The following is a 25692-nucleotide window of genomic DNA, read 5'->3' as shown; positions in this document are numbered from 1 at the left end:
TGGGGCCTCCTCAGGATCGGGTCCTGAACCTGAACCTGAACCGCCTGCGGTTATGGGTTCGGCAAAGTGGAACGTGGCGCTCATGGGAGCTTGCATGACGGACCCAGCGACGATTGTGGGCTTTGCGGAGGGAACTCGCTGGAGCGCCTTGGAGACGTGGTCCTCCAGACTCTGCTTGTCCCGTCTGTGGATCCATCTACGGATCAGATTGTGATCGAACGCGCCTGTGGACTTCTGGGGATTGCTCACCGTGGGGGATCTCTCGAGATCGGGCTCGCGCTGCTTGTCAGTGATGTCCTCGTCAGATAAGTCGGGGTTGAACGTCTCGAACGTGGAGACGCTGGAGGTGCTGGAGCGGCGCGATGTGGTCTTAGGCCCGCTAAGATCGCCGCGCTCCGGATTTATGGTTGAAGAGAAGGTGCCGACCCCCGGTGGGAGTCGGTACTTGGGTGGGAGTTCGGGTGCCATTGTGGCGATTGAATAGGTTGTGATTGTGTTAGTTTGGTTGTGAATCTTGGTGTGCTTGTGTGGTTGACGAGGCTGTGACAAGGTTGACAAGATTGATGGGACTAAAGATGTGATGTGATGTGATGTGATGATATGATTTGGATTGATGGATATTGGGAAGAAGAGGGAACGAGGAGGGAAATTATATATCCAATCCAGATCATTGTTCTGAGACCATCATATCCAGATGTGAACTATGGTCTCGATATTGTTCTGGGATTGCAATACTCTGTTCCTAGACATTGAATTCCTCCCTTTCAAAAGCCACTAAGCCTTGATATTGTCCTGGTCTCCATATTCTATTCCTAGACATTCGGTTTCTTTAAAAGGCGCTAGGTATGGTAGTATTCCAACCTTGATAGAAAGCTAGGTTTGTTCAAACAATGCATAGCGGAAAGAAAGAGCCTTTCTTTACCAACACAAGTCCATCAAAGGAAGCATTCGCACAATGCTTCTTTAATAACTCTCTCCCGAAAGAATTGGTCTTTATTGTGTGGTTTTTCATTGTCTCTTTGAAGACTAATCAGAGTGGTATGTCTCTTTGAAGAATAATCAGAATACTACATTGCAACGACATGAGAAAGAAACACTTAGAGGTCGAGTAACGTGCTCCCTGTTGACAAGATAAAGAGAGATTAGGAATCCGATGAAAGCAAAAAGCTAATCAAACAATGACGAACAAAAAGCATTGAGAACTTCGCTCCAGTGAGTGGATATCAACGTAGCAACCTCAAGTATATCCGCGCTTTTCATGGAGAATCAAGTGCAGCATGATAAGATCTGTTTAATCGCAAGGCTCTTCTGTTGAACATCATAATATGAGACGATAAGCTTGAAATGGAGATGGAAGCAGATCTTCTATTTTATTGTATATTGAGAAATACGTGATCCGACTAATGCGTGAAGGAAAGAAAAGGAGAGCCAAGAGATTTTCTCAATTTCTCAAATCCAAGGCTTGTTGCACTTTGAGATAGACAACATACCCGATGCTTGGAACGAGTCGCTAGTAGAGACACTTTACTTCCTTTTATGAAGGGGTTTCTTAAGGGTAAAAGGAATGGATTACCTGCGCCAAGTTCTCCGGATGGGTTGCGTAGAGAACTCTGAAGAGCTGGAAGATCTCCCGACTTTCAACCCTGTCCCTTCACCACGACACGCAACACTATAAAAAAACTTTTTTTTCCGGGATTATTCTCCCGCTCTGCACTATGCCGTGCCGGAAAAGGTAGAAAAAACAAGTCGGGAACTGTGCGACTAGAATCATCTGTCTCCTGACGTGATTCCTCTTGTTGCATATCGCATTGATAAGAGATAAGGAGAGCGGATGTCTCCTCCTAGCAAGCGAAGGAAGCGAATCTTTAAACTCAAGCAAGAGTCTTCTGTTGCACATCGCGATATAAGCGATTCAGCTAACATTTCGCTACCAGAAGAGACTTCTCTTATGCTGCAGGCAAGCGAGAGACTGCTTGGCAGAGACTTCATATTCCTGTCCCTCGACCCCGAAACATAGGGGCTTCGGGAATGTCACTTCCATACTATGTATGTATGGAAATGTTGCCATACGGCTATGTCAAATGTCGTTATATTCTCATCTATCATCTCTAGGCAGATCGTCCCCGCCCACAGCAGCGCACATTGTCCCATCTAGTCCCCTATCTATCCAAAATCCAAAACTCAAAGTCTTATCTCAGTTTAATAGCTGGGAAGAATCTCGGCCCCGCAAAGCCCTTCGCGACAACACTCTGAATATCAATATTGCTGGTAGCGCTGTGATGCGGACTCCACATCTTCAGCAAAATAAAGCGACCACTGACCGGAGGGTCGAATTTTACCGTACACTTGCTCTTATCTCTCTCAATAAAGAACCTTGCATGCGGAGCCATCAACTCGCCCCCCACTGCTCTCACTGCCTCCTGCGTCGCAATCTGGGATGCTTCTGCAGCTTCGGCTAGGGTGAAGTTGGAGGCTGTTTCGCGGCGATGAGAACTAGGTGGTCGCATCCCGAGCAGGTAATCCTCGTGCCATTCCGGACTGTTTGATTCTTCATCACTAGCATCGTTGTTTTCGAAACGCAGACCCAAGATGCGGTGCAACGTACGCCGGCGAGCAGCTTGATGTGGGGTTTCTTCGCCTTCGGAGTCGCTGCATTCGGTGGTTACCCGGAATGGGGGAGCGTTGGTTGTGAAATCTGGCGGGATTTGCGCGGTGCGAAAATCGCAGTCTTCATCTTGGAGGCCGATATCGTAGAGACGGCGTGCTCGCGCTTGAGCGGTAGTCATACTACCGTCTATGTTGTGCCGGATGGACATTATGGGTGGGAGGTCAGAGTTGGACCCGCGACGTCGCTCTCGTGGCGGCGAGTATTGGATTTGGTATTGGGCAGTTCGGGTCAGAAGGTCGTCGGAGGTCATGGATACGAAGACCATTCCTTCTTGGACGCTTGGGGATGTTAGTATCAATTTGCGGAGCGTGAGGGATGAACTTACGGAGCGGTATAACCAGAATGTGGTGCTTTGATAATCAATTCTTTGAGAGAGAAGACTGTTGCGCCTTGATGTCGAAGAACCAGATTGCATCGATTGCTCTTGGTGCAATACACTGTGGCATCATTCTTCAAAATGTTCTCAGCAGAATAATTTCCGCCGTGTCCCTGAAATATCCCTCCATCGCAGCTGACAATCTCCATCTTCAACTTGCCGGGTTCCACCTGCCCATATCTCCCGTAGCTAAATCCAGCAAACGACGAGTCCACTCGGTCGTCATCTACCTTGCGCCGCTTGGCTCGACGATTATGCTCAGCCTCGCTCGAGTAATCCTCTTCTAGAGTGGGCGACGATAGATTAGGGACAGGATCGTCCAGAAGAGCCCGTAGGTTCGAGCTTGCCGCTTCTAATTGCCTTCCAGCTCGTTGTAAACCTGCGAGACCACTGCGGCTTTCTCCCCTCGGTCCAGAATTCTCATTGTCTGCGCCGCTTTCTCCACTGAGGGCCCGCTGTCTTTCCAGATATCGTTCACTGGCTGAACTCCGCAATCTACCACGTCGAGCAGTCATACCGGCAAGTCTCATAGCTGCCCTATCGCGAGGCATTGGCTCAGGAGGGCCGCTTGGTTGAAAGGGTGGCAAGACATAAAGGGGCGAGGCATCTCGGGCTGCCTCTCTCTGCAGCCTCTCTGTCCTCTCCTGATCATCATCTGAGGCCATTGCATGCAAAATTGGATGTCTCGGATTGGTTCGATTCAGGATTGCTCTGCGATGGAAGCGTTCTATGACCCTGTATAATTCTCCCGAGGGGCTGATATCAGCATCAGATACCTGGTTATTGTCGAGTATTTCCCGTACGATAAGGTCTGCTGTCTCGTGGGGAGAGTCAGAGGCAGGCGGACTATCGTAGTTGCCGGACTGGATCATGATTAGCAATTTTTCTTTTATCAATTGCTGGAGTTTACATTGGAACAGGGGCTCTCACCATCAGTGACAAAGGCCTCGGCATGTAGCCAAGGGGAGTTGGGGGCAGTGGAGTTAGCTCAGGAGGCGAGAAAACCACCGCCGGTAAAGAGTAATGCAATGGACAGTACAAGACAGTACAATTGTCCTTGCACAGATGCTATATGGTGTTGACCAGACTCGAGTAACGGAGAGATGTCGTGTTGGAGGTCGGAGTCTCTCGCCTATGTTGTACTTTACTCCGTGCAGTATTCGCATCTTTGTGGGGTTCGTCCATCCTCATTGGACGGACAAAGTGACGTAGAATCCGCCTCACGCGTTAAGAATATATCCACTCACCCTTGAACCGTGTGTGTTTGTTTGCTTTGAGATTCACTTGCGGCTATCACAGACAAATTTTCTGTGCAATATCTCAACGGGACTAAGCGGGACGGGTTCGGGAATGACTTCATTCTTTTCCTAGAACACCAGAAAATCGGGGGGTGTCAACAAGTTCACGTTCTTCTATCGTTCCTGATCCTAAGACCAAATCGCAACCATGGAAACGCTACCAGACCAAACACTTCAGGGCGAGATGGGCGGCATCTTAGGCGCTTCAGCTACAGCTCCAGAAGGCATCAGCGCTGGTATAATCCCTCATCTACTCCATTGACATCCAACTAACTTGCGCAGATGAAATTGCCCTTTACGATCGACAAATCCGTCTCTGGGGCGTCCAAGCCCAGGAGAAAATCCGCAGCGCCAATATCCTCCTCATAACCATGAGAGCGCTCTCCAACGAAATCGCGAAGAACCTTGTATTAGCTGGAATCCGCTCCCTCACAATTGTCGACCATGCTCTCGTCACGGAGTCCGATCTAGGCGCACAATTCTTCGTCTCCGAATCTGACATTGGGAAGAATCGCGCTGAGGCCGCTGCTCCAAACATTAGGAAGTTGAATCCCAGGGTGATCGTGAACGTGGATCAATCAGATATCAAGACGAAGGGGCCCGATTATTTTGGGAGTTTCGATGTGGTCATAGCTACAGATTTGCACCCGGACAGCTTGAACATTATCAATACGGCGACGAGATTGAATCACAAGCCATTCTATGCGGCTGGCGTTCATGGCTTCTACGGGTTCATTTTCTCGGATTTGATTCAGCATGACTACGTGGTGGAGAGGGAGAAGAGTAATAGGCCGACCCTGTTAGAGCCAGAGACCAGAACGCGTAGTGTGGTGGATGTGAAGACGAAGAAGGAAAATGGGAAGTTGATTGAACTGGTTACGAAGAGGGAGCTATATTCTACCTGGTTCTTGGCAAGTGATGCTGCCAGCCTGCCAGCCGAGTACTTGAAGAGCAGACGTCGACTTAAGGCCGTAACCCCAATCCTCTCTTGCCTCCGCGCTCTCTGGGAATTCCTTCAGCTTCAAGACGGACGGTTACCCAGCACGACTGAGGATCTGAAGATTTTCACCGTCAGCGCAACACAAAAGCACAAAGCTCTTGGTCTACCAGACGAAACATTACGGTCGGAGGTCCTGCGGAAATTCTTGCAAAACCTTGGAAAAGAGATCGCCCCCGTTACTGCTGTACTTGGTGGCCAGCTTGCTCAAGATGTCATCAACGTCCTCGGTTGTCGCCAACAGCCGATCCAGAATATGGTGCTCTTTGATGGAGATACGATGGAAGCGCCGATGTATGCATTGCATCCCGAGGGTGCGCTTGGCGAGGGATTGCTGCCACTCTCTTCTGGTGCGGAAAGTGGTGCAATCGTGAATGGAGGCGCTGCGGCGAATACCGGCGCCGGCTTTCAGCCTGATATTATCCAGGTCTAGATTTTCCATACCAAAAATCGGATAGGGTAGGATATACCGGAGTAGCTGGCGTTCTGTGGATATGGAGTTAGTTCGATGATCGGTTGAGATCGACATCTTGAATAAAGATATTCAATCATGACCGTCTCTGCCTTCGTCTTGCTCGTTTTCCTCGTTTTCGTGAAGTCCATCCACATCATCCTCGTCCACCTCCTCTGCCTCTTCCTCTTCCTCCTGTTCATCCTCATCCCAATCCGTACTTTGATTTTCGTCTTCAACAGAGGATTCGTCTTCGCTCTCACTGCTGCTATCCCCTCTCTTCCTCTTATCTCCTCCGTTCACCTCGGCCACATCCCCCTTCCTCATGAAAATGTAACTCCTACTCTCCCTCTCCTCACCCCTCCAACCACCACCCTCCTTGCCGTCTTTCCGCTTAACCACTCCCAACGTCCGCGCATGCTTGTACCCTGGGTAGGCTTTTGCCTGAAACTTAAAGCTCCTCTCAACCTGGAGTCCCGAATGTCGTGCTAAATCACGGATATTCCAGAGCGTGTACGGCACTCCTTCGAAGAGCGTGACTATGATTGAGCCTCCAGGCGCTAGAGAGGTGAGAGCATTCTTGAAGAATGCCACTAAGAGTTCTGTTTTATTTACGTTAGCTGGGGCGGTGGGATTCGTGAAATAGGCAGGGGAATAGGAAAATGCAGGAACGAACCTTGGTTATACCTAACCTGACGGTTGACATCCGTACTCTTTCCCCCCACGTGGGGAAAATTGAAGAACACTCTATCTATCTTCCCACGTACATCTCTCCACAGCGGTCCGAATTTTGTAGCATCGACACCATATCTCACTATACCTGCCCCGTTCTCCACCGCGGCTATGTTCTCGCCAACATGTGGGTATTTTCCCTCTAATTCCTCTCTCGACTCAAACACTGTAGCCGTAATGTTCTTACAGCCATGGCTCTCGACCAGCGAGCGCGCGAAACTAAGGTCGCCTTCACCAATCAATAGAATCCTATCAACAGGCGAGAAAGGAATGGTGGGTTTCGTGTGTTGCTGCTGGACATGCTTCTTCTTTTTTTCTTGCGGTTGGGGTTTGGTTATCCCAGTCGGTTTCCCTCCCTTCCCAATGGCCCTGCTCTTTGCAGATTTCCCCTTGGGATTCGAAGAGAGTTTCTGCCGCTTGTTCTTCCCCATTGTGCCTTCCTTCTGCTGCGTCCCTCGATTCCAGAGAAACCTTGACGTCGCTAGTTCTCTGTCACGGAAATTTCGCGCTGCGCGTTGCGGGCGCGGCTGAACGTCTCCTGGGCACGTGATGATAATTCTCGGTGCCGCCGTGCGAGGTTGACTCGGTTCGACTCCCACTCATCCAAAATCCGTCATCGATGCTAGGAAATGACGGGGAAGAGCTGCCTTGTCGCGAGGGAACTCGTAGTTCGAGGTTTAAAGTGAAGCATGGATTGCTCCGTCAAAAAGAGCATGTATACTGCTTGCTCTCCCCAATTTCTCGGGTGCTTTGTGAGAGCACACGTTCTCTTCTTGCCTTATGGCGTTTCCTTTGCTGTTAGACTTACTGGAGGTATTTACAATTACCCTTTTAATCTCTCAATTTTGCATCCTTCATCAGGTTGATCAGAACCCCTTGGTTCCCCTTCTTCAAAATATCGTTTCTTCTCGTACGCAGAATCTTCAGATCCTAACAATGATTCCCCCTGCTCTGTATCCACTCTCGTGAATCCAGAACTTACCAAAGAGCAGGAGAGGATAGTAACGCCAGTGACGAAATGACTATAATGGTGCAAGTGTCTAGCTTATAAGAAGGCAGCTGCAGGCTTTCTCATAGAGTCAAGCGGTATTCCTCAATTTTCGAAATCCCTACGGAAGATGCGTGAGGGAAATAAAACTCTGGGCTCATTTACTGGATTATACTATCTGAAGTTTACGAGAACTTCTCTTAGAATGAGTTTGTAACTTCGAAGTGAAGAATAGAGTGAACGACGATATCTACACTGATGCCAAGCATATCAACTAAGTATCTCGGTGTCATAGCGGCGCTCCCCTTTCTAGCAATTATTCTTCTACTGAAATGCTCTTCCAAACCGGTACTTAAAACCTAGTCGCTAGCTCACTCTCTTCAATTCCCTGTATCAGGTAAGGGCATATTCTGATACCTCGTGTGGTAGCAAGATCAGCGAGAAGCCCCCCTGAATTCTGAACCAGGTCCAAACATCTGCCTTCCTACCTCTGCACTACTCTCTTATATTAGCTGATATTTCATCGCGTGCGCAAAAGACATCCAGAGAGAGGCTTATTGTTCTTCTTCTGGCTAGGTAATTATAGTGAAACTTCCCTCCGGTCTCTTTCCTTCCTTGTTCCACCTATCTCATCTCTCATCCACGTACCACAAGTTCGCTCAGAAAAAAGACCAGGCCGAGAGCAGCCCCCTTCTCTACCGAATGTTGTGGTAGTACAGTACTTTCAATACAATGCTATGTCCGGCCTTTTACAGGTGTCAATAAGCCCATCCGTATAACGCCAATAAAGGAGCAACCAACGACTCCGCGTCAAGACTGTATTCTGGTGTTTCCTTCGTCCCCCCCTTGTTGTCATCCTCCGTCCAACAGCACTCAATCTCTCATCGCAACATAGCTCCAACTTTGGCATCTGTCAGAGAAGATGAAGCTCCGGACTTCTTGTCGTCGACAGGCTCTTCAACGGCGTTGACTTCTAGGAAGTGATAGAGGATGATGAGGAGCATAGCAGCAGACCCCAGAAATATCGCAAGGCGGTAAAGCTCATCGTCTGAAATCATTTTGGTCTCGCTGTGCTCAATGATAGGACAATGATTCAAGGGATGCTCTGGGAAGCTCTTGGGAGGCCGCGTAACGTATTGGGCGCAAGATTCACTGCTGGTACGAGAGACTGAGAAACATATTAGAACGGTTCATGCAACATAGTCTCATTATACACGGAAATCCCTCGTACCTGCAGAAACTATGTCCACATTAATTGCCTGCTCGTCTTTCAATGCGCCGACGTTTTGGTGATGAGGCCACTTTGAGGCTTGGAGCTATGGAACCGTACCCCCATACTCGCTTACTAAGCAATATCGCTAACTTCGCCACTTAGCGCTTCCCCCACCATGTTGAAGATCGTGCGTATTTCGCCATGGTCAATTCAAGAAGTCCAAGTCACTCGAGATCCATCAACGCCCCACCCACAGTCCTTTCCCTGTCTTTGTACATCTAGAAATCATTGTCGCGTCGAGCTAATCTAAACCCTCTGGTCAAATCCTCATTATATCTGTCATCTCGCCAAGATGCCTCCCAAGAAAGGGGACAAGGGCAAAAAGCCCTCTGCCGCGAAGATCGTAGAGGATAAGACCTTTGGCTTGAAGAATAAGAAGGGTGCACAAACACAAAAGCAGATTGCCCTGATGCAACAATCGGCTAAGGCTGGTGGTACCCCCGAGGAAAAGAGGAGAGCTGCGGAAAAGGCACAGAGGGAGAAAGAGAAGGCCGCAGCAGAGCTCGCGAGGAAGGAGGCGGCGGAGCTATTCAAACCGGTGCAGGTTCAGAAAGTCCCTTTTGGTGTGGACCCGAAGACCGTCCTGTGCCAATTCTACAAGAAGGGTCATTGCGAGAAGGGGAAGAAGTGCAAATTCTCTCATGATTTGAACGTTGAACGGAAAACAGAAAAGAAAGACCTGTACCAAGACACTCGAGAAGACGAAGAAGCTAAGAAGAGGCAAGAGACATCTGAAGATTGGGACGAGGAGAAACTTAGGACTGTGGTCCTCTCCAAGAAAGGGAATCAGAAGACGACAACCGACAAAGTTTGCAAGTACTTCATTGAAGCAGTTGAAGAGGGTAAATACGGCTGGTTCTGGACTTGTCCAAATGGAGGGGACAAGTGCATGTATCAGCACAAGTTACCACAAGGGTATGTATTTCTCCTTTCCTTTTCAGACGTAGAAGTTTTACTGACAATACATCAGCTTCGTCTTGAAGACAAAGGAACAGCGGGCTGCAGAAAAGGCTCTCATGGATAAGTCTCCGATGAAGACTCTTACACTAGAAGATTTCCTCGAATCCGAACGACACAAGCTCACTGGCAAGCTCACCCCTGTCACACCAGAGACATTTGCGAAATGGAAAAGAGAGAGACTGGACAAGAAGGCTGCCGAAGACCAGGCACGACTTGCTAAGGAAGCTACGGGCCGCGCCATGTTTGAAAAGGGTGACTGGGAGGCCAGTGGCGATGAGGATGAATCAGATGATGATGGTGACGACGCATGGAATATGGAGAAGTTGCGCCAAGAGACAGAGGCTTTACGAGAGAAGAAAGAAGCTGAACGAATAGCGGCATATGGCAAGGCGGCGGCAACGAATGGTGACAACGGCGTTCTGGGTCACATTGAACCAGACATCCATGGAGCTGATGATAAAGGCGAGGCATCATGAGCCTTCAACTGGCAAGATGATCATCTTTAACAGCTAGAAATCTTCAAACTAGCGTCATTAAGGGATACGCCCTCACGACAATATCAGGGCACTCGCAGGAGCAGATTCCGGATAAAATGTACGTATGCACTAGGAGAACCATATCGGCTTTCAGATCATTTACACAATGAATGAATTCCCGAACATCTTAGGACGTCATGGAGCTTGCAGACCGTATCTATAGCGAAGACAGCCCTTGTGGCCTCACGATGAGAATATACAGTCAATAGATGAAGGATGCAGATGACACCAATCAGCCCCATTATTGATTCAATGTCTGGACCGTATCAGATCCATCAAGCAATCAGCCCAAGTTGAGTTACATATAGTATTTCTCTGGGTTCTATAGCTTCTGGAAATTGGTGGCTTGGTTCTAGTGACCCGGTCGCCAAGTACAGAACAGTATCCTACCCCACAGTTTTACTTTCATCAACTCCCTTTGATCTAGTTCATTTACCTTCTTTATTCCACAAAAGCCATATAAATCATGAGCTACATTCCTCTCTGCTCGAATGCATGTGCACTGTGTGGCTAGCGCAAGTTCTTATTCCTTTCTTCCTTGTTGACACTCAAAAGAGCACTCATGCATGATATCATTCTAATACCGTCCTGGGCAACGTCTACATATCTAGTAGACTAATATCTCCCAGTGAAGAGTTGTGTACTGGCATTTGACAGAAGACATATACTGACTGCTTCTCAGACAAGTGCTTGGTTAATCATGTGTGAACTTATCCACAGTTCGGAAATAAGAAACATCACGTAGTGTTCAAAAATGGGACTGGATCATGCTTGAGACTCTGTTGGTATAGCTAGCAGTGCTTTGAGGATAGGATAGGATGTGTGAAAATTGGCAAGAGGATGAACCTGTGATATTTGACGGTTTATCATACCTATGAAGTCGCGTACGAGTGAAGGAGCGTCGCCGACTCGCCATATCGCTTATCCGCGCAAACTTGCTCATTTCTAAAAACTTGCGCACCGCAAGGGCTCTATCTGGGCACATTACGATGTGTACGCACTTTGTGATTGGGCTGGCCTTACGGATTGTGACAGCTTCCTACAACAAACCTCTCTTGTTGGGTGAAGTCTACCTACGTTTCCACATATCCAACACTGCCTCTATTGGCTTTCTTCACATGAAACATCCTGATAATGTAGTTTGGAACAACGCAGTTGCTGCCTGCTGGTCTATCGATCCTGGGGAGTGCGGCAGCTGATCTGTCGATCAAGGGGGTTATATGAAAGCCAACTATGATGGAGGTTCCGGTGTTTTCTTTTGTTCCTCTTAGTTGGTACCTCCTTGAGAAGTAACCTATCTCAATCGCTTTCAAGTCCGTGTCAAAATGCCTATCATCAATGGCATCAAATACTCTTGTGGTAGTTCTTCCAGTTCCTCGAGTTAAAATTTATTTTCATTGGTGCTTTGGTCAGGGCCTCGATATACTGCACTTCCATGACTGATACCAGTTTAGAACCATGTATCCGCGGTCACCGGGCAACATCTTGCGCACATCCGGACAGAATCCTAGTCGAGGTTCGAAAGCCTGGGAGACCTCTTCAGAGCTGTGGCCATAAGTTGGATACATGTGTTTGTGGAAGGCTTGCGGAGGCGTTCAAAATTGGTGACAGTAAGTTGATATCAATACCGATGGCCCTTTTAACGACCAACTTTTCTAACGTGCTTTAGTCCTCCCGAAACCTGCAAACCAGCACCCTGTCAAAGAACCAGGGTTAGTAATAGAAGCATCTACGAATCCTAGATCGGGTCCCTCATCTGGAAAATCAAAACCTCGTCGGACCGATCAGTCAAAGGTGGCCAAGAGAACGAAAACAAAACCGACGGTACCGACACCACCCATAGAGAAGGGTTTCGGCGATCCTTTAAACTTACCAAAGAGTGGTCAGGTTACGAATCATGCCAGACTTCAGGAAGAGATTCACCAATCTGAACTGCTGTCAACAGTTTCCCCGAGCTCCTATTCTATGGAGGGCAGGTTCGCAGCGTCTCCTAATCCCCCCGGTTGGCAGCCTACTTCATCTCCGCCAACAATACTGCCACCAATCACTCCTTTACTCGGCAACGTTGACCTGATAAATTACCATGATAGAAAAGGTCTCGAAGATGTCTCCATAGCGGCCAATGTACCTTCTTCATGGCGCGATTCAGTCTCAGGTCAGTCGTACGTTCGACCACAGTATATTCTGTCAACGCAAGATTCAATGTGGCGGTCAACAAACTAGCCAGAGCATAAAGTGGAATTCAAAGCCCTGCTGAGTAGCGAGAGAGTGCTGTGACTGCCGCGAAGCAGGTCCGTGGTCTCATGTTCCTTGTTACATTGCTGATAGCGTCTCTGTACGAAGCATGAACCCCCTGCTTTGCCAAATATCTGAGAACATTCAAGGGGAAAAGGGGGAACTGAGGATGGATGTGACTCATGTGAGAAGTCTTCTGGGAGTTCGTGCACATACAGATAATAGCTGTGAGGAAGAGGGGTAAGTCTAAAAGCAGCGAATGGCTTTAGAGGCTGAGGGCGGCAAGGAAGAAGGAGGCCAAGGCATTTCCAGTGGGTAGGAAATAAATAGGAAATCAAGATTGTTGATACCGTACTCCTTTACTGCTTCTCAAGTCCCAAGACTGTGAGTCGGAGAAGTCGATAATTGCCAGGGCATAGTATGTAATTGAGGAATGATGCCGTACCTCCCTTTCCAAGCAAGCTATGCATTTGAAGCCCTGTGGGAGTAAACTTGAAATCAAAAAGAATGGAACAAGTAATACATCAAGATATTGTATGTTGCTTATCAGACATGGGCAGGCACTGTACGGACTACGGAGGTACCGAATTGGGGATGGACCCCTGAACCTGAACCAGGTCCCGCCTCGGGGAGCAGTTAAAAAAAAAAGAAAAAGATATGTCCAGATTGGACATCGGGAAATTTGAACGCTAGCGTTGGACGTGCTGGGAATCGAACCCAGGACCACCTCTAGGTACGCGGATACAGGTGTATTAGATACAGACGTATGCTTGCTAAAGAGGTATTATACCACTAAACCACACGCCCATGGTTATTGTTGGTGTTGTGGGAACCAAAAGCTGTTATATGCGCGGTGTCGGACCTTGCCCTAGGATGTATCAAAGCCTAAAGAGGAATTAGCGAAAACAAACGAGACCTTAAGCGAGACTGACCATTATCACGCAGTTACCTTACGTCAGCGCGAGCTCGAGGTACCTATGTACCTTAACTTACCTAAGGTAAGGTACCTATCGAGCTCATCCAACCTCCCAATATCAGCCCATTTCCCTTATCTCCTCCAACATACTTTTCGCATCTGTATATATCCTTTAATGTTGATCTGATACAGACCAATTTTATTCAAAACGGTCACGTCCTTGGCCTCCGCAATGTCCTCATCTCGGACTCCACTCCTTAGTCACGACAGCGCCTCTATCAGCTCTATCAGCTCTATCAGCTCGTCCAGTTCTCCCTCCACCGCCGCGCAGAAATCACAACGCCGGCAACGAGACATAACTCGATATGTCGCCTTCTCTTCCGCAATCCTCTCGTGCCTGTGCGCGGGCTCCATCACCGCATTCGCTCTATACGGTCATCTCTTCCAAGAACGCTTACATTACACGCAACTACAAGTCAACACCGTGAGCATCGCTGCCGAACTCGCCCTCTACCTCCCTGTATCCCTGTTTGGCTATCTGTGCGACCGGCTGGGACCTGCTCCTCTGTCATTCATATCCGCGTTGATGTTCGGGGCCGGATATCTGCTCGCAGCACTCACATATAACAGCGGAGCGAAAGATGTTTCCGGGTATACACATGAGAGAGGTTGGCCCTTATGGGTTATGGTAGTGGCATTCATCATCATAGGATTTGCCACTACTTGTATGTATCTGAGTGCTATTACGACCTGTGCGAAGAATTTCGGGAGAGGGAAATATAGAGGATTGGCATTGGCGTGTCCAATTGCGGCATTTGGATTGAGTGGCATGTGGCAGAGTCAAATCGGAAGTAGGATTTTATATGAGAGATTACCCGATGGAAAGAGGGGAGATGTGGATGTTTTCAAATTCTTTCTCTTCCTGGCTATTACACTGCTGGCGGTGGGTCTGCTTGGAAGCTTTTTACTGAAGATTGTGGATGAGGATGAGTTGATTGATGAGGCGGTCGAAGAGCTAGAAAGAAGTGGACTATTAGAGGACAGCGGGTTTTCTACAAGAGCAAATGGCTACAGGACTTATGGGTCTGTTGAGGATGGGGTTGATGATGAGGCCGCTGAAGCTCGGCGTTTGGGCGAGGCAAAGGCCCATGAAGAGGAGGAAGCGCGAAAGAAGGCTTGGCTCTTGAATGAAGAGACACGGCGCTTTCTCAAGGACCATACAATGTGGTGGCTTGCGGCGGGATTTTTCTTCGTTTCTGGTACGTTTTCACAGCATGGGGGTTTGATACAAACTGACTCATTCCCAAAGGTCCTGGAGAAGCATTCATGACAAATCTTGGCACCATCATTGGAACCTTATATTCCCCCACAACCGATCCTTCCGAGGTTCCAACCTCTGCTGCTACACACGTCTCAATCGTTGCTTTTACTTCTACGGTGGCTCGAATCCTATTCGGAACACTGACCGACATGCTAGCTCCTGTTTCTACCAGTAATCACATGCAGTCTGCGAGCAACTCACTCGCGTCATTACCGCCTCAGAGGGGGCGGTTTACTCTCTCTCGTATCAACTTTCTCCTCCTTGCAGCACTTTTCCTATTCTTGGGACAGGTTCTCCTCGCCTCAGGATTAATCCAGAACCATGGGGAGCGATTCTGGATGGTATCTGCGCTTATAGGCTCCGGCTATGGCGCTTTGTTCAGCTTAACGCCTCTCATAATCACCATCATCTGGGGTGTAGAAAATTTCGGTACAAACTGGGGAATCGTGGCCATGGTTCCTGCCGCGGGAGCCCTCGTCTGGGGGATTGTGTACTCCACAGTCTATGGGTGGGCTGCGAAGAAATCGCCTCATATTCCGGGCACGGATGACGGTGTATTATGCTACGGAAAGCAATGCTATGCGGGTACGTTCTGGGCAATGGCCGCTAGTATTGCGATTGGCAGTCTACTCTGGGTTTGGGCTTGGAAAGGTCGAGATGGTTGGAGCAGAAGAGGAATTGCCGTCTGAAACTGTATAGGTAGGACATAATACAAAACTATCTGTCCAGCTTTTGGGCAAGATTATCTTCACCTGTTGCCCTTGTAAAGCGGGACCTTTTCAGTTGCTGAATACGTGCAGGCTTAGTAGCCGCTGCAGATGGTGCCCAGTTATAGATACAGTAGGTAAGGAGTTCGTTTTGCGGAAGCTTCAAGGTCCATAGTCGGTATTCTTTTGCAGTCACTATAGAGCTCTAATCACTACAAAGCTTATGGTCAAGTGCAGCAGAAACGGCTTTCTGGGCAGAGGAACAAGAGATTCTTTATTCCGCATGTTGCACATACATCCTTTTTTTGCTTGGCGGTCGATGGACAGAGTGTCACATCCATATACTATATATACTAATTATATCTCAGTATGCCCCATCTTCTCTTCTCCCCATCTCGATTTTCAACTTCAACACGATGGCCCATCCCGTCTGCGTTTCAAAAAGGCCGAGATCGTTCTCCGTCCTGAACGTCACTTCATCGGCATTAACATCCATCAACACCCTATCTTCTCCACTCGAAGTGGCCATATCCTCACCCGGATAAACTTTAGCATCTCGGTCCTGCGTCAAAATTGGGCTTTCACCACTACTCCTAGTGGCACGCTTCATCCTCCCCCATCTCCATCTTCCACTACTCTCAGCCTGTTCCTGCGCCTGTTCACTTGCTTTGATTTCTGTTTCCTCTTTCCTGGGCGACCACTCCTTCCTGGCCAAGTCAGGAGGAGGGGCAGGTCTCAAATACGCCGCCAACCTTCCTGCCATCTCCTCATCTTTCCAATACCACAGATCCTCCTCATTCCATCCCCCGACCCCGTCCACAGCTTCTCTATCCCGCACCCTCGCAACGCCATCATATTCCCGCGGATCCCTAAAATCATACTCCGCGGGCCTGGCACTCTGATCCGGCAACGCGCTCGCAGGGACTAATATCAGAGTCCCGCGTTGCTTGCCGGACGCCGCGAAATCAGAGAAGAAGGTTTGGATCTCGGCGGCGAGGAGGGAGAGCATCTTCTCGTCTTGCGCTTGCGAAAGGAGGGATCGTTTGGTTTGCAAGGTGCTGATTTCCCTCGTGAGGGAGAGGAGTTGGGTGTGGATGTTGGCGCTGTAGTATTGGGTTGTGGGGGATGGGAAGTTGCATGTTGGTTCTGTGTAGGAGGGTGGTGCGGCCTCCTCAGCGTGAGTGAGTGGGAGAGAGGCTTTGGAATCCATTTTGGTGTTCGTGGGGAATAGAATCCTGAAAGAAAGAGAAAGTGATCCTTCTCTAACTCTTGGGAATGGTAACACTAGGGTTCTCTTGACGTTGATGACGGTTTGCGCTGTTCAGTGATCTAAAGATCACCGAATCCTGGGCCTGATACGCAATAATGACGATGATTCCCGGCCAGCGGTTATTGCTCAGCCGTAGATCATGGCAGGAATGCAGATGGAAGTCTGGGGTTCTCGTCGCCCACAAGACCATTGAAGGATTCAGAGCCCGCCCGCCTGCAAATCCTCCTTGCCGTCTTACCGGCATGGATGGTCTTGGAATGCGGGAATTATTACATATGAGAATTAGACGGCAGATACCCAGGAAAGCCCAACAAGGCTGCCGAGCTGTATGGTTTCGGAGACGGGACGATATACTGCTGCCTAAGGTTTGTAAGGCTGTCAGCTGAGCTTCTAGAAGGATAAGAGAAGCTAATGTAAGGCTGATCGCTTGGCGCCCAGTTGCGCTAGTACCCGTACGGGGTAGCGGGGATAGCTGCCCGTGGGGTCAGGATAATGGTAAGCCTTGCGCTGTTAACGCTAGTGGTTCACAAGGCTCCCTCACGCCTCACGCCTCACATTTTACATGAAGCAATTGCGAGCCTTCATATGCACTGCCACTGCGTTTCCCGCTTCCGCGTATCTATCCGGTAGGATTTCTTTCAGACGCGGATTGCTTAGTGCTCTCGTTAGAAAGCTCACAGCCGTGTGTCCTACAGGCTACAGCGTGCCAATCGAGCCGAGTGATAGAGCCCGCGGGTTGCAGCTTTCAGCCTTGTTGTTGATTGGCGCATATGATGCTACTAGCAATCAAGGGAGGTATCGGTCCCTTAGGTATTTTGGACAGGTCACAGAAGATCCGTACCTCTAGTGGTAACAATTTTACCTATATGACTCTCAAATACTTACCTACCTTACGTACCTTACCTTAGTTATCAGAACATAAACCCTAGGCAGTACAGTCAGTAACCAATCCTTGAGGCTTGAGTTGCGTTACTCACCCCGTGATCCACTCACTTAGGAGCCTCTACCACAGCTACTCGGCCTGAGTCGCCAAGAACGCCCAGCCTCTTCATCTTGCCCAATCTTCTACATAAACTCGCAACTTCCTTCATCTTTCTTCCTTTGTCCTACTCTTCTCATTAATCTGGGAACTTCACAAGAATACCTCAACCAAACCATTCAAGATGGCTTACAAAATTGCCAGCGCGGACGAGTACCTCGCCATCACTGGCGCTGGTATCGACACAGTCAAGATCACCAAAAAAGCTATGATCTGGCCTTTGCAAAGAGTAAGGTCTTCCCCGTCGGCTCCGTGCACCTGCTAATCCAAACAAGTGCCATAAATTCAGCATCCAGCCACAGGATTACTCGATCAATTTACAGACGATGACTCGCGAGAAACTCCAATTCCTTCTCCCGGTAGTTTTCACCATCGGCCCTGATGTTAATCGGCGTGGTGCACGTGGCAGACGGGAGGATCTCGGCGATGCTCCTGAGGATCTCGGTGATGCCCTCATGAAGTTTGCTATGCTTCTTGCCGAAGGAGAGTCCAAAGGAGGCATCACTGGGAAGCAGCATATCGAGAACATCGTAAAAGGTATCATCGAGGGTGAGACTCGAGTCCTTGTCAGTTCCCTCACAATGGAGGAGATATTTTCGGCGCGAGAGGAGTTCAAGAGGCGGATCTTCCGCAATATCCAAAGCGAACTGGACCAGTTCGGTCTGAAGATCTATAACGCAAACGTCAAAGAGCTTCGTGATGCCCCAGAGTCGAATTATTTCAATTCGCTCTCCAAAAAAGCCCACGAAGGGGCTATCAACCAAGCTCGTATTGATGTGGCTGAAGCACAACGCAGAGGTAATGTCGGGGAAGCTCAACGGGTAGGAGAGCAAAACCGTGAAATTGCCAAGATCAACGCGGAGACGGCGGTTCAAAAGACTGAGCGAGATAGCGAGAAAGCCAAGGCAGAGGCCACACTCGCGACACGTAAGGCCGAATACAAGAGAGACGTCGACATTGCGCAGATCGAGGCTACTCGAGCCACCGAAGCTCGTGACGAGGAGCTCCGGAAGGCAGTAGAGGTCAAGCGTGCTCAAACCGAGTTGGAAAGACTGAGAGCAAGCGATGTCGTGAAGGCTACCATTCTCAGGGAATCAAAGCAACAAGCAGCTGACGCAAAGAACTACGAGGAGCAAGCTCGGTCCAATGCTGCCCTCTACTCTGAGCAGAAGGCCGCGGATGCCCATGCCTACAAGGTCAAAGCCCAGGCTGAAGCAGCATACATTTCTGCTGCCAAAGAAGCAGAAGCAAGACTTATCTGCCAGCAAAAGGAAGCTGCCGGTATCTCCGCTATGGCAAACGCTTATGCGGACATGTCCCGTGCATTCGGCGGCCCAGCTGGCCTGATTCAGTACCTCATGATTGAGAAGGGGGTGTATGTCGATCTTGCTAAGGCAAATGCCGATGCTGTCCGTGGCTTGAACCCTAAGATGACAATATGGAATACTGGTGCGCAAGCTGGTAGTGAAGGAAGTAGTTCCCAAGGCACGGGAATGGGAGGAATAGACAGCATTCGTAACGTAAGTAAAAGCCTCATCTCTGTATGAACAAGCAGTACTGACTAGACTTCTAGCTGTATCAGATGCTGCCGCCTCTGATGTCCACAATCAATGAGCAGTCTGGAGTTGTTCTTCCAGAATGGCAGTTTGGAAAATTGGCCGATCAAATATCGCAGGAAGAAGTCAACGGCAAGGGAATCACTGGCCTAGGCACCAACGGAAAATAAATTGAGCGATTTGATGGATACCCACGTTCTTTGGTGGCAAGTCACCTTTTCCTTTGTTGTACGATGCGAATAAGTTTCAGTGGGGTGGGGCTTTAGGGTGCACCTGAGCTGCAGCCACTTGCTCGTTGATTAACTTTGAGTTCGAATCGGTGAAACATTTGCGTTGAGTTGAGGCAATGAGTTCTTTCCTTCATTCTTCGATATCCGTGTATATAGCGCAAATAGTAATACTACCTGTCTTTGAGTCTTGTACCACTGTCTCCGGTCTGGTAATGAACCGCAATGGGTATCTTTCCATGAAAAGTACCCAGTAACGGTTATATCCTGATAAATGTGGGTTGAAATATTGACTTTGATGTTGGTTATGCAGTATCGAGCCTTGGTTTAAACTTCGAGGAGGTTCAGAGACTAGGCATCCCCACTTAGGACTAGTCGCCTGCGCCACAGCAAGCCACTTGGAGTTGTGAGCTATCATCGACAACGGACAAGGCAGACGATGGGATTCCCTGAAGAGGTGCCATGAATGTAGCTATCAATTGAGATGGCGCTGAACTCGGTAAGTCAATCGCCCGTCAAATGAAGCTTACAGGCTAAAGAAAGCAGTGGAAAACGTTCGATTTCTTCGAAGTCAGCCAAGTCAAACCGCCGGACGAGGAGGGCAAGTCCTTCGAGAGCAACGAGATCAGCTGTGTTTGCTCTGGATCAGGGAACCTGTTTCTCGGGAGCTACAATGGCATTGTACGGATTCTATCGTCATCGTTCAAGGTCGTGCGATCCTTCCAGGCGCACGATACGGGTTCGATTACACATATGAAGCAGGTGGAGGGCACGTCGTTGCTGGTTACAATAGCTGTATGGCTTCTATATACTTGCGCGTGCGGGGTTTGTACTGATACGGTATAGGAAGATATGCCCAATGAGCCTGTATTGAAAGTGTGGGCGCTGGACAAGCCAGTTAAGAAGACCGGACTGCCCACTTGTCAGTCGACGTTAAGCATCAGTAATGGCCGGAAACCGTTCCCGGTATGTATCTCGCATACAATCCCAAAAGTAGAAGCATAACAATTCCTCTAACCCTCTCAAATAGATATCTGCATTTACGGCTCTGGACGACCTTTCACAACTCGCAGTGGGTTTCGCAAACGGCTCCGTAACTATCATAAGAGGAGACTTGGTACACGATCGAGGCGCCAAGCAGCGCATCGTTCACGAATCGGAAGAACCTGTCACCGGTGTGGAGTTTCGGGTGGATTCAAGGCTCACGACTCTGTTTGTTGCTACTACAGCGCGCATTTTGAAGCTTGTCATCTCGGGACGGGGGCAGGGACAGCCCGCCCGGACTGTGGAGGATGCGGGCTGCGGTATTGGCTGCATGACAGTTGATGATAGAAACGGAGATATTGTTGTTGCCCGAGATGATGCTATTTACTATTATGGCGTCGATGGACGAGGTCCATGTGTTGGTTGCGATGGCCCAAAAAGTTTGGTGGCTATATATGAGGATTATGTTGCTCTCGTTTCACCACCTGCTACGAACACATCCTCAGCAAAACCAAGCACTCTTCGACAGTTTGGTGGTGCCCAAGCGGACGAAATCTTCAATACCTCGACTTTCACGTTACTAGATACGGATTTGAAGTTTGTTGCCCATTCGGAATCCATGGTCTCCCAAGTCAAGACCATGTTTACGATTTGGGGTGATCTATTTACACTCACACAAGATGGCAAGGTGTGCAATTCTACTCCTGAAAATTTTCAATTATTGACATTCCAGTAGATATTTCGGTATCACGAGAAACCGTTACAACAAAGATTGGAAATATTGTATCAACGAAATCTGTTCCTTCCTGCCATCAACCTCGCACAGAAATCTGGCATGGATGCGCAGCAACAGAATGCGATTTTCCGAAGGTATGGAGATTCTCTATATCAGAAGGGAGAATACGACAATGCTATGCAGCAGTATTTGAAAGCGATTGACAACACCGAACCTTCTCAGGTTATTCGAAAAGTAAAATACCAGACCTTCACTTGAAGATTCTTACTAATTTATCCAGTACCTCGATACCCAACGAATACATAATCTGATCGAATACCTTGAGGAATTACACGAGCATCATAAAGCAACTGCTGACCACACCACTCTGCTTTTGAATTGTTATGCAAAGCTTAAGGATATTGATAAGCTTGAAAAGTTCATCAAGTCGCCCGGTGATCTCAAATTCGACCTAGACACCGCCATCTCTATGTGTAGACAGGGTGGCTACTATGAACAAGCTGCATACCTTGCTACAAAGCATGATGAACACGAATTGGTTGTTGACATATTAATCGAAGATTCCAAGAAGTACGGGGAAGCGCTCCAATACATATGGCGCTTAGAACCGGAAACTGTGAGTTTATTCAATTTGCTTTGCTATCACATCCTCCTGAACTAAGTTTTCCGAGGCTTAAGCTCGAATGATTCATAATTTACTGACAAGAAGTAGGCATATTCAAATCTGATGAAGTATGCGAGGGTATTGCTAGAAAATTGCCCAAAGGAAGCAACGCAGCTCTTTGTTGACTACTTTACCGGTCACTATCGACCGAAGAAAGATGCTGTCACTGAACCCGCAGCGCAGCAGCCAGCCTATGGAGCTGGAGCTGTGAATGCTGTACAGTATGTTTATAATTTCCCCACCTTTTGCATAGCTGCGAGTTGTGGGAGTCTCATTGCTGCTGGTAAATCTAGCAGTCAAATCCTCTCACAACGTCCACATTGCTTCAAATGGAACATCCTTTCTTTTTGCGTTATCAATACTGACCCTATCTTCCAGGAACCTAAGAGATCTCCTCCCGCTCCCATACATGAACACCTCTGCCGTCACATCGCCACCAGCTCAAGGCAACGTCGTGCCCACTTTGAGCGACTCTCAAGTCGCAGAGAACGCAGATAATATATCAGCGCCCCAATACACCCCACCACAACCAAGGACTGCCTTTTCGTCTTTTGTTGACCACCCAGACGAATTCATAGTGTTTCTAGAGGCTTGTCTAAACGAGAAAGATCTCAAGGAACGAGATAAAATAGATCTCTATACTACCCTCTTCGAGATGTATTTGCATAAGTCAAACGAGAAGAAGGGTGCCAATAGGGAAGAGTGGGAGGCCAAAGCGAAGAGCCTTATTGAGGATAAGAACATCCCGATAGATACATCAAATGTCCTCTTACTATCTCACCTATCCGACTTCCGGGACGGCACCATTCTTGTCCGAGAACAGGCTGGTCTTCGATTTGATATCTTCCGCTCATATACCTCAGCAAAAGACACACGTGGCGCCATCAAAGCACTTCGAAAATACGGCCCGGAAGAACCACAACTCTACCCCGCCGCGTTAGCATACTTCACCTCCGACCCACGCATCCTAGAAGAGGCCGGCAGCGAACTAGATGCCGTGCTCAAGAAGATAGATGAAGATGGCCTAATGGCTCCCCTACAAGTCATCCAGACCCTGAGCACCAACGCCGTAGCGACAATGGGCATGGTCAAGAGCTACCTCCAGCAAACCATCGAGCGCGAACGGAAAGAAATCGCCTCCAACAGGCGTCTCATCGCATCCTACCGCACCGAGACCCTCGACAAGCGCCAGGAGATCTCCGACCTCAACACGAAGCCCCAAACTTTTAACGCTACGCGCTGCTCCGCCTGCGGCGGCCAGCTCTACCCTCCCATCGTGCACTTCCTGTGCAAGCACAGCTACCATCAGACGCAATGCCTCAATGTCCAGGTCGACGAAGACGGGAACGTGGATGGCGATTGCCCGAAATGTCGGAAGGACAATGATACGATTCGTGCGATTAGGAGGGCTCAGGATGAGACTGCTGATCGGCATGATTTGTTCTTAGATGCGTTGGGGAGGAGTAATGATAAGTTCGGCACTATAAGTGAGTTTTTTGGGAGGGGGGTCATGGATGTTCCAGCTATTGATTAGGCAGAAACAATCAAGATACGGTTCCGCTTTGCAGACCCTATACGTATCTATCCATTAATCTAGGATCAGAAAACAGGTGGATAACCCGTGTCAGCAACTTCTAGAGACGTAAAACCCCTCCCTCCCACCAACAACGAAGGGATATCCAGTTATGGATACACGTTCGGAGAACTCCTCTCCTGACAATGCAAATGAATGTTCCTATGAATGTTGAATTACCTAAGGTACCTTCGTATGCTCCTCCACGCACGCTATGCATGTTTCATGATGTTGAATTTCATGCTCCGTTTTCCATCCTCACCCACTAAGGGGTTTTGTTGTGCTTAAGCCGTCGATCGAGACTTCTTCTCTTGCCCATGAAGACGTGTCTTGCGATTTTGCGTTCTTTGTCAATCCATTGCGGATCTTTAGCACACTGTCCACGATGACCGCGTCTATGCCCTCCTTGACTTGGTTCTATTCATGCTGTGAGCAACCGTTCAGAGGAAGAGCGTAAAGAGAGATGTTGGCTTACCTGTACATTGACTGGATCATTGTTCAATGTACCATAACTGACACAGACTAGGCCACTATCCTTTACAACCTTGACCAACCTCGGGCTGTTGCAAAGTGGCCCGGCTGCACTCACAACACCCAACAAGTTCCACCGGTTCGCGAATCGAATCGCCTCCTGGAGACTGCTGGCTCGCACATCCCCAACTGGGCTCGTGCCCGCATCCGTCAAGAACAGTATCGGAATACTTGGTTGCTTGAAACTCAAAAGAAGGCAGATGTCAGGATTGAAGCTGCTGAAAATGATCTCTCGCTTCTTGCCCAGATCATACACTTTCGTCAAGACCGTATCCACAAAGCTATTGAGCTCCACGGCATAGGTGTCCATCTCCTGCTCTTCGGTCTCGTGTAACATGGGATACTTCATCTCAATGTTGAAGCCTACACTCTCAGGAAGTTTGAGAAACATCTCTTCGAGAGTCGTGAAAGGTGCCTGAATGAAATGGCCACGCGAATTGCCTTTGTAGCCTTTGCTCTTGAAGTCCCGAGTATGCTTCATCCTCTCAGCCATATCATCTCCGAAATTCTCATGGCCCAAGGAGAAAGAGCGCTGGCGGTCGGCACCACGCGCCACCCGGACTTGTGGATGTGGACTGTCCTTAGGTGGGGTAGGCGGTCGAGAGACTCGAGGGGTAGTGTCGTTGACGTGGAGAAATTGTTCCAATGTGAGGGTATGAACTGGGGCATCGATTCCGGTTTCGCTAACCAGAAAGTCGTGATAGATGACAGGAACGTGGTCCTTCGTGAGTTGGACATCAAATTCGACGTAATTTGCGCCAAGATTTGCGGCAGCAATGAAAGACTGCAGTGTGTTTTCCCCAAGTTGAAGAGACTTGTTGGATGTAATATTCTTGCCGAGGCCTCTATGTCCAATTACCATCGTCGAGGATAATTCCTTCCAGTATGTCTGCTTCGCAGTAATTCCCATGTTGGGGTGTGAGAAGGGGGTGATGATGAGGAAGTTGAAGTTCACACAGCCAATGACATCAAGATTTGTACTTATTATTGGGACACTGACATCTCCCTGAAGATTCATGCGTTTCAAGCCAATCGCTTGCTTGATGCTGGACAAGATTGCAACACCTCGTCCAACCTTGTTTTCTTCATTGCCGGAGTACGTTGGTACAATGTCGAAGTAAAGCTGCACTTTTGAGGCGTCCGCGGCAGTAAAGACTATCGGCTCAGTAGAGATATTGTCCTGAACCGGGAGATCGATTGTTGTTGGCTCGCCTTGTGCTCCACTTGCTGATACGACAACAGATAATGCGGTATCAAGTTGAGTAGAATGGGCTTTTGCGATAGGGATCATATCCAATTTGACAGCCGGAATATCTTTCCGCATGTCCATCGAGCCTAAGCTGACGAGTATCATGCTCTCGTTAGTGAGATATCGATGACCGAAAGTCTTGACTGGCTCAGTTGTCCGAACAGCACCGTTAGGTGTCTGAGAACGAAGTGCCTCCACCGAGGATGTTCCTGGGGGCGCGGCTTTACTTTGACTGATAGAAGAATCCTCTGATGCTGAACTCTCGACCTCCAACGATGCCTCAGCCAATCTTTCAGCAATCGATATGTGGCCCCTGAGAGCAGCATGCTCCCTAGCTGTCCAACCAGAGGCGTCAAGCTTATTGATCTCTGCTCCCGCCGCAATAAGTAACTCAACAATTGAAAG

General features: G+C 48.7%; 11 protein-coding genes across 11 annotated transcripts; 7 read left to right on the top strand and 4 right to left on the bottom strand.

The window, feature by feature from the left end:
- Positions 1-2069: 2069 nt before the first annotated feature.
- Positions 2070-4046, bottom strand: M430DRAFT_119156 (hypothetical protein). Its single transcript, XM_024861737.1, has 3 exons — positions 3975-4046; positions 2994-3907; positions 2070-2946 (listed from the first exon to the last, which is right to left on the bottom strand). Exons 1-3 carry the CDS (start codon positions 3996-3998, stop codon positions 2190-2192), a joined length of 1695 nt encoding a protein of 564 aa, XP_024722695.1. The 5' UTR covers positions 3999-4046; the 3' UTR covers positions 2070-2189.
- A 253-nt stretch (positions 4047-4299) lies between these two features.
- On the top strand, positions 4300-5991 carry M430DRAFT_119152 (hypothetical protein). The gene is made up of 2 exons (XM_024861736.1): positions 4300-4578; positions 4625-5991. The coding sequence occupies exons 1-2, from the start codon at positions 4491-4493 to the stop codon at positions 5770-5772; spliced, it is 1236 nt and encodes a 411-aa protein (XP_024722694.1). The 5' UTR covers positions 4300-4490; the 3' UTR covers positions 5773-5991.
- On the bottom strand, positions 5884-6953 carry M430DRAFT_18086 (hypothetical protein; the record flags this gene model as incomplete). The annotated part of the gene is made up of 2 exons (XM_024863790.1): positions 5884-6392; positions 6467-6953. 2 exons carry the CDS (start codon positions 6951-6953, stop codon positions 5884-5886), a joined length of 996 nt encoding a protein of 331 aa, XP_024722693.1.
- A 1337-nt stretch (positions 6954-8290) lies between these two features.
- On the bottom strand, positions 8291-8568 carry M430DRAFT_119148 (hypothetical protein; the record flags this gene model as incomplete). Its single annotated transcript, XM_024861735.1, has 1 exon — positions 8291-8568. One exon carries the CDS (start codon positions 8566-8568, stop codon positions 8392-8394), a length of 177 nt encoding a protein of 58 aa, XP_024722692.1. The 3' UTR covers positions 8291-8391.
- A 288-nt stretch (positions 8569-8856) lies between these two features.
- On the top strand, positions 8857-10517 carry M430DRAFT_119147 (hypothetical protein). Its single transcript, XM_024861734.1, has 2 exons — positions 8857-9698; positions 9754-10517. The coding sequence occupies exons 1-2, from the start codon at positions 9076-9078 to the stop codon at positions 10217-10219; spliced, it is 1089 nt and encodes a 362-aa protein (XP_024722691.1). The 5' UTR covers positions 8857-9075; the 3' UTR covers positions 10220-10517.
- Positions 10518-11410: 893 nt separating this feature from the next.
- M430DRAFT_226855 (hypothetical protein) lies at positions 11411-12694 on the top strand. Its single transcript, XM_024864744.1, has 6 exons — positions 11411-11638; positions 11734-11889; positions 11949-12103; positions 12158-12255; positions 12370-12434; positions 12623-12694. The coding sequence occupies exons 1-6, from the start codon at positions 11605-11607 to the stop codon at positions 12625-12627; spliced, it is 513 nt and encodes a 170-aa protein (XP_024722690.1). The 5' UTR covers positions 11411-11604; the 3' UTR covers positions 12628-12694.
- Positions 12695-13546: 852 nt separating this feature from the next.
- On the top strand, positions 13547-15523 carry M430DRAFT_41279 (hypothetical protein). The gene is made up of 2 exons (XM_024867466.1): positions 13547-14689; positions 14740-15523. Exons 1-2 carry the CDS (start codon positions 13663-13665, stop codon positions 15438-15440), a joined length of 1728 nt encoding a protein of 575 aa, XP_024722689.1. The 5' UTR covers positions 13547-13662; the 3' UTR covers positions 15441-15523.
- Positions 15524-15822: 299 nt separating this feature from the next.
- Positions 15823-16668, bottom strand: M430DRAFT_27005 (hypothetical protein; the record flags this gene model as incomplete). Its single annotated transcript, XM_024865496.1, has 1 exon — positions 15823-16668. The coding sequence occupies one exon, from the start codon at positions 16666-16668 to the stop codon at positions 15823-15825; it is 846 nt and encodes a 281-aa protein (XP_024722688.1).
- Positions 16669-17231: 563 nt separating this feature from the next.
- M430DRAFT_226781 (hypothetical protein) lies at positions 17232-17788 on the top strand. Its single transcript, XM_024864742.1, has one exon. It carries the CDS (start codon positions 17291-17293, stop codon positions 17573-17575), a length of 285 nt encoding a protein of 94 aa, XP_024722687.1. The 5' UTR covers positions 17232-17290; the 3' UTR covers positions 17576-17788.
- Positions 17623-19493, top strand: M430DRAFT_65688 (hypothetical protein; the record flags this gene model as incomplete). The annotated part of the gene is made up of 3 exons (XM_024869196.1): positions 17623-17996; positions 18043-19287; positions 19341-19493. Exons 1-3 carry the CDS (start codon positions 17892-17894, stop codon positions 19491-19493), a joined length of 1503 nt encoding a protein of 500 aa, XP_024722686.1. The 5' UTR covers positions 17623-17891.
- A 500-nt stretch (positions 19494-19993) lies between these two features.
- On the top strand, positions 19994-23834 carry M430DRAFT_65687 (hypothetical protein). The gene is made up of 8 exons (XM_024869195.1): positions 19994-20049; positions 20097-20345; positions 20397-20516; positions 20581-21222; positions 21271-21504; positions 21551-21886; positions 21983-22155; positions 22313-23834. The coding sequence occupies exons 1-8, from the start codon at positions 20035-20037 to the stop codon at positions 23466-23468; spliced, it is 2925 nt and encodes a 974-aa protein (XP_024722685.1). The 5' UTR covers positions 19994-20034; the 3' UTR covers positions 23469-23834.
- The last annotated feature ends 1858 nt before the right edge of the window (positions 23835-25692 follow it).

The sequence above is a fragment of the Amorphotheca resinae genome (assembly GCF_003019875.1).
Source record: "Amorphotheca resinae ATCC 22711 unplaced genomic scaffold M430scaffold_4, whole genome shotgun sequence".
NCBI lineage: Eukaryota > Fungi > Ascomycota > Leotiomycetes > Helotiales > Amorphothecaceae > Amorphotheca > Amorphotheca resinae.
This window is presented reverse-complemented; position numbering and strand designations above follow the sequence as displayed.

Coding starts and splice junctions, on each gene's coding strand:
- M430DRAFT_119156 (XM_024861737.1), bottom strand. CDS start 3,998: ATGCCGAGGCCTTTGTCACTGATG. Junction 3,908..3,974: donor CGAGGCCTTTGTCACTGATG/GTGAGAGCCCCT, acceptor ATCATGATCCAG/TCCGGCAACTACGATAGTCC. Junction 2,947..2,993: donor CATTCTGGTTATACCGCTCC/GTAAGTTCATCC, acceptor AACATCCCCAAG/CGTCCAAGAAGGAATGGTCT.
- M430DRAFT_119152 (XM_024861736.1), top strand. CDS start 4,491: ATGGAAACGCTACCAGACCAAACACTTCAGGGCGAGATGGGCGGCATC. Junction 4,579..4,624: donor TCCAGAAGGCATCAGCGCTG/GTATAATCCCTC, acceptor TAACTTGCGCAG/ATGAAATTGCCCTTTACGAT.
- M430DRAFT_119147 (XM_024861734.1), top strand. CDS start 9,076: ATGCCTCCCAAGAAAGGGGACAAGGGCAAAAAGCCCTCTGCCGCGAAG. Junction 9,699..9,753: donor CAGCACAAGTTACCACAAGG/GTATGTATTTCT, acceptor ACAATACATCAG/CTTCGTCTTGAAGACAAAGG.
- M430DRAFT_226855 (XM_024864744.1), top strand. CDS start 11,605: ATGCCTATCATCAATGGCATCAAATACTCTTGTG. Junction 12,104..12,157: donor GAACGAAAACAAAACCGACG/GTACCGACACCA, acceptor AACTTACCAAAG/AGTGGTCAGGTTACGAATCA. Junction 12,256..12,369: donor TCCTATTCTATGGAGGGCAG/GTTCGCAGCGTC, acceptor TTACCATGATAG/AAAAGGTCTCGAAGATGTCT.
- M430DRAFT_41279 (XM_024867466.1), top strand. CDS start 13,663: ATGTCCTCATCTCGGACTCCACTCCTTAGTCACGACAGCGCCTCTATC. Junction 14,690..14,739: donor GGGATTTTTCTTCGTTTCTG/GTACGTTTTCAC, acceptor TCATTCCCAAAG/GTCCTGGAGAAGCATTCATG.
- M430DRAFT_226781 (XM_024864742.1), top strand. CDS start 17,291: ATGAAGCAATTGCGAGCCTTCATATGCACTGCCACTGCGTTTCCCGCT.
- M430DRAFT_65687 (XM_024869195.1), top strand. Junction 20,517..20,580: donor ATGGCCGGAAACCGTTCCCG/GTATGTATCTCG, acceptor CCTCTCAAATAG/ATATCTGCATTTACGGCTCT. Junction 22,156..22,312: donor GGAGCTGTGAATGCTGTACA/GTATGTTTATAA, acceptor CCTATCTTCCAG/GAACCTAAGAGATCTCCTCC.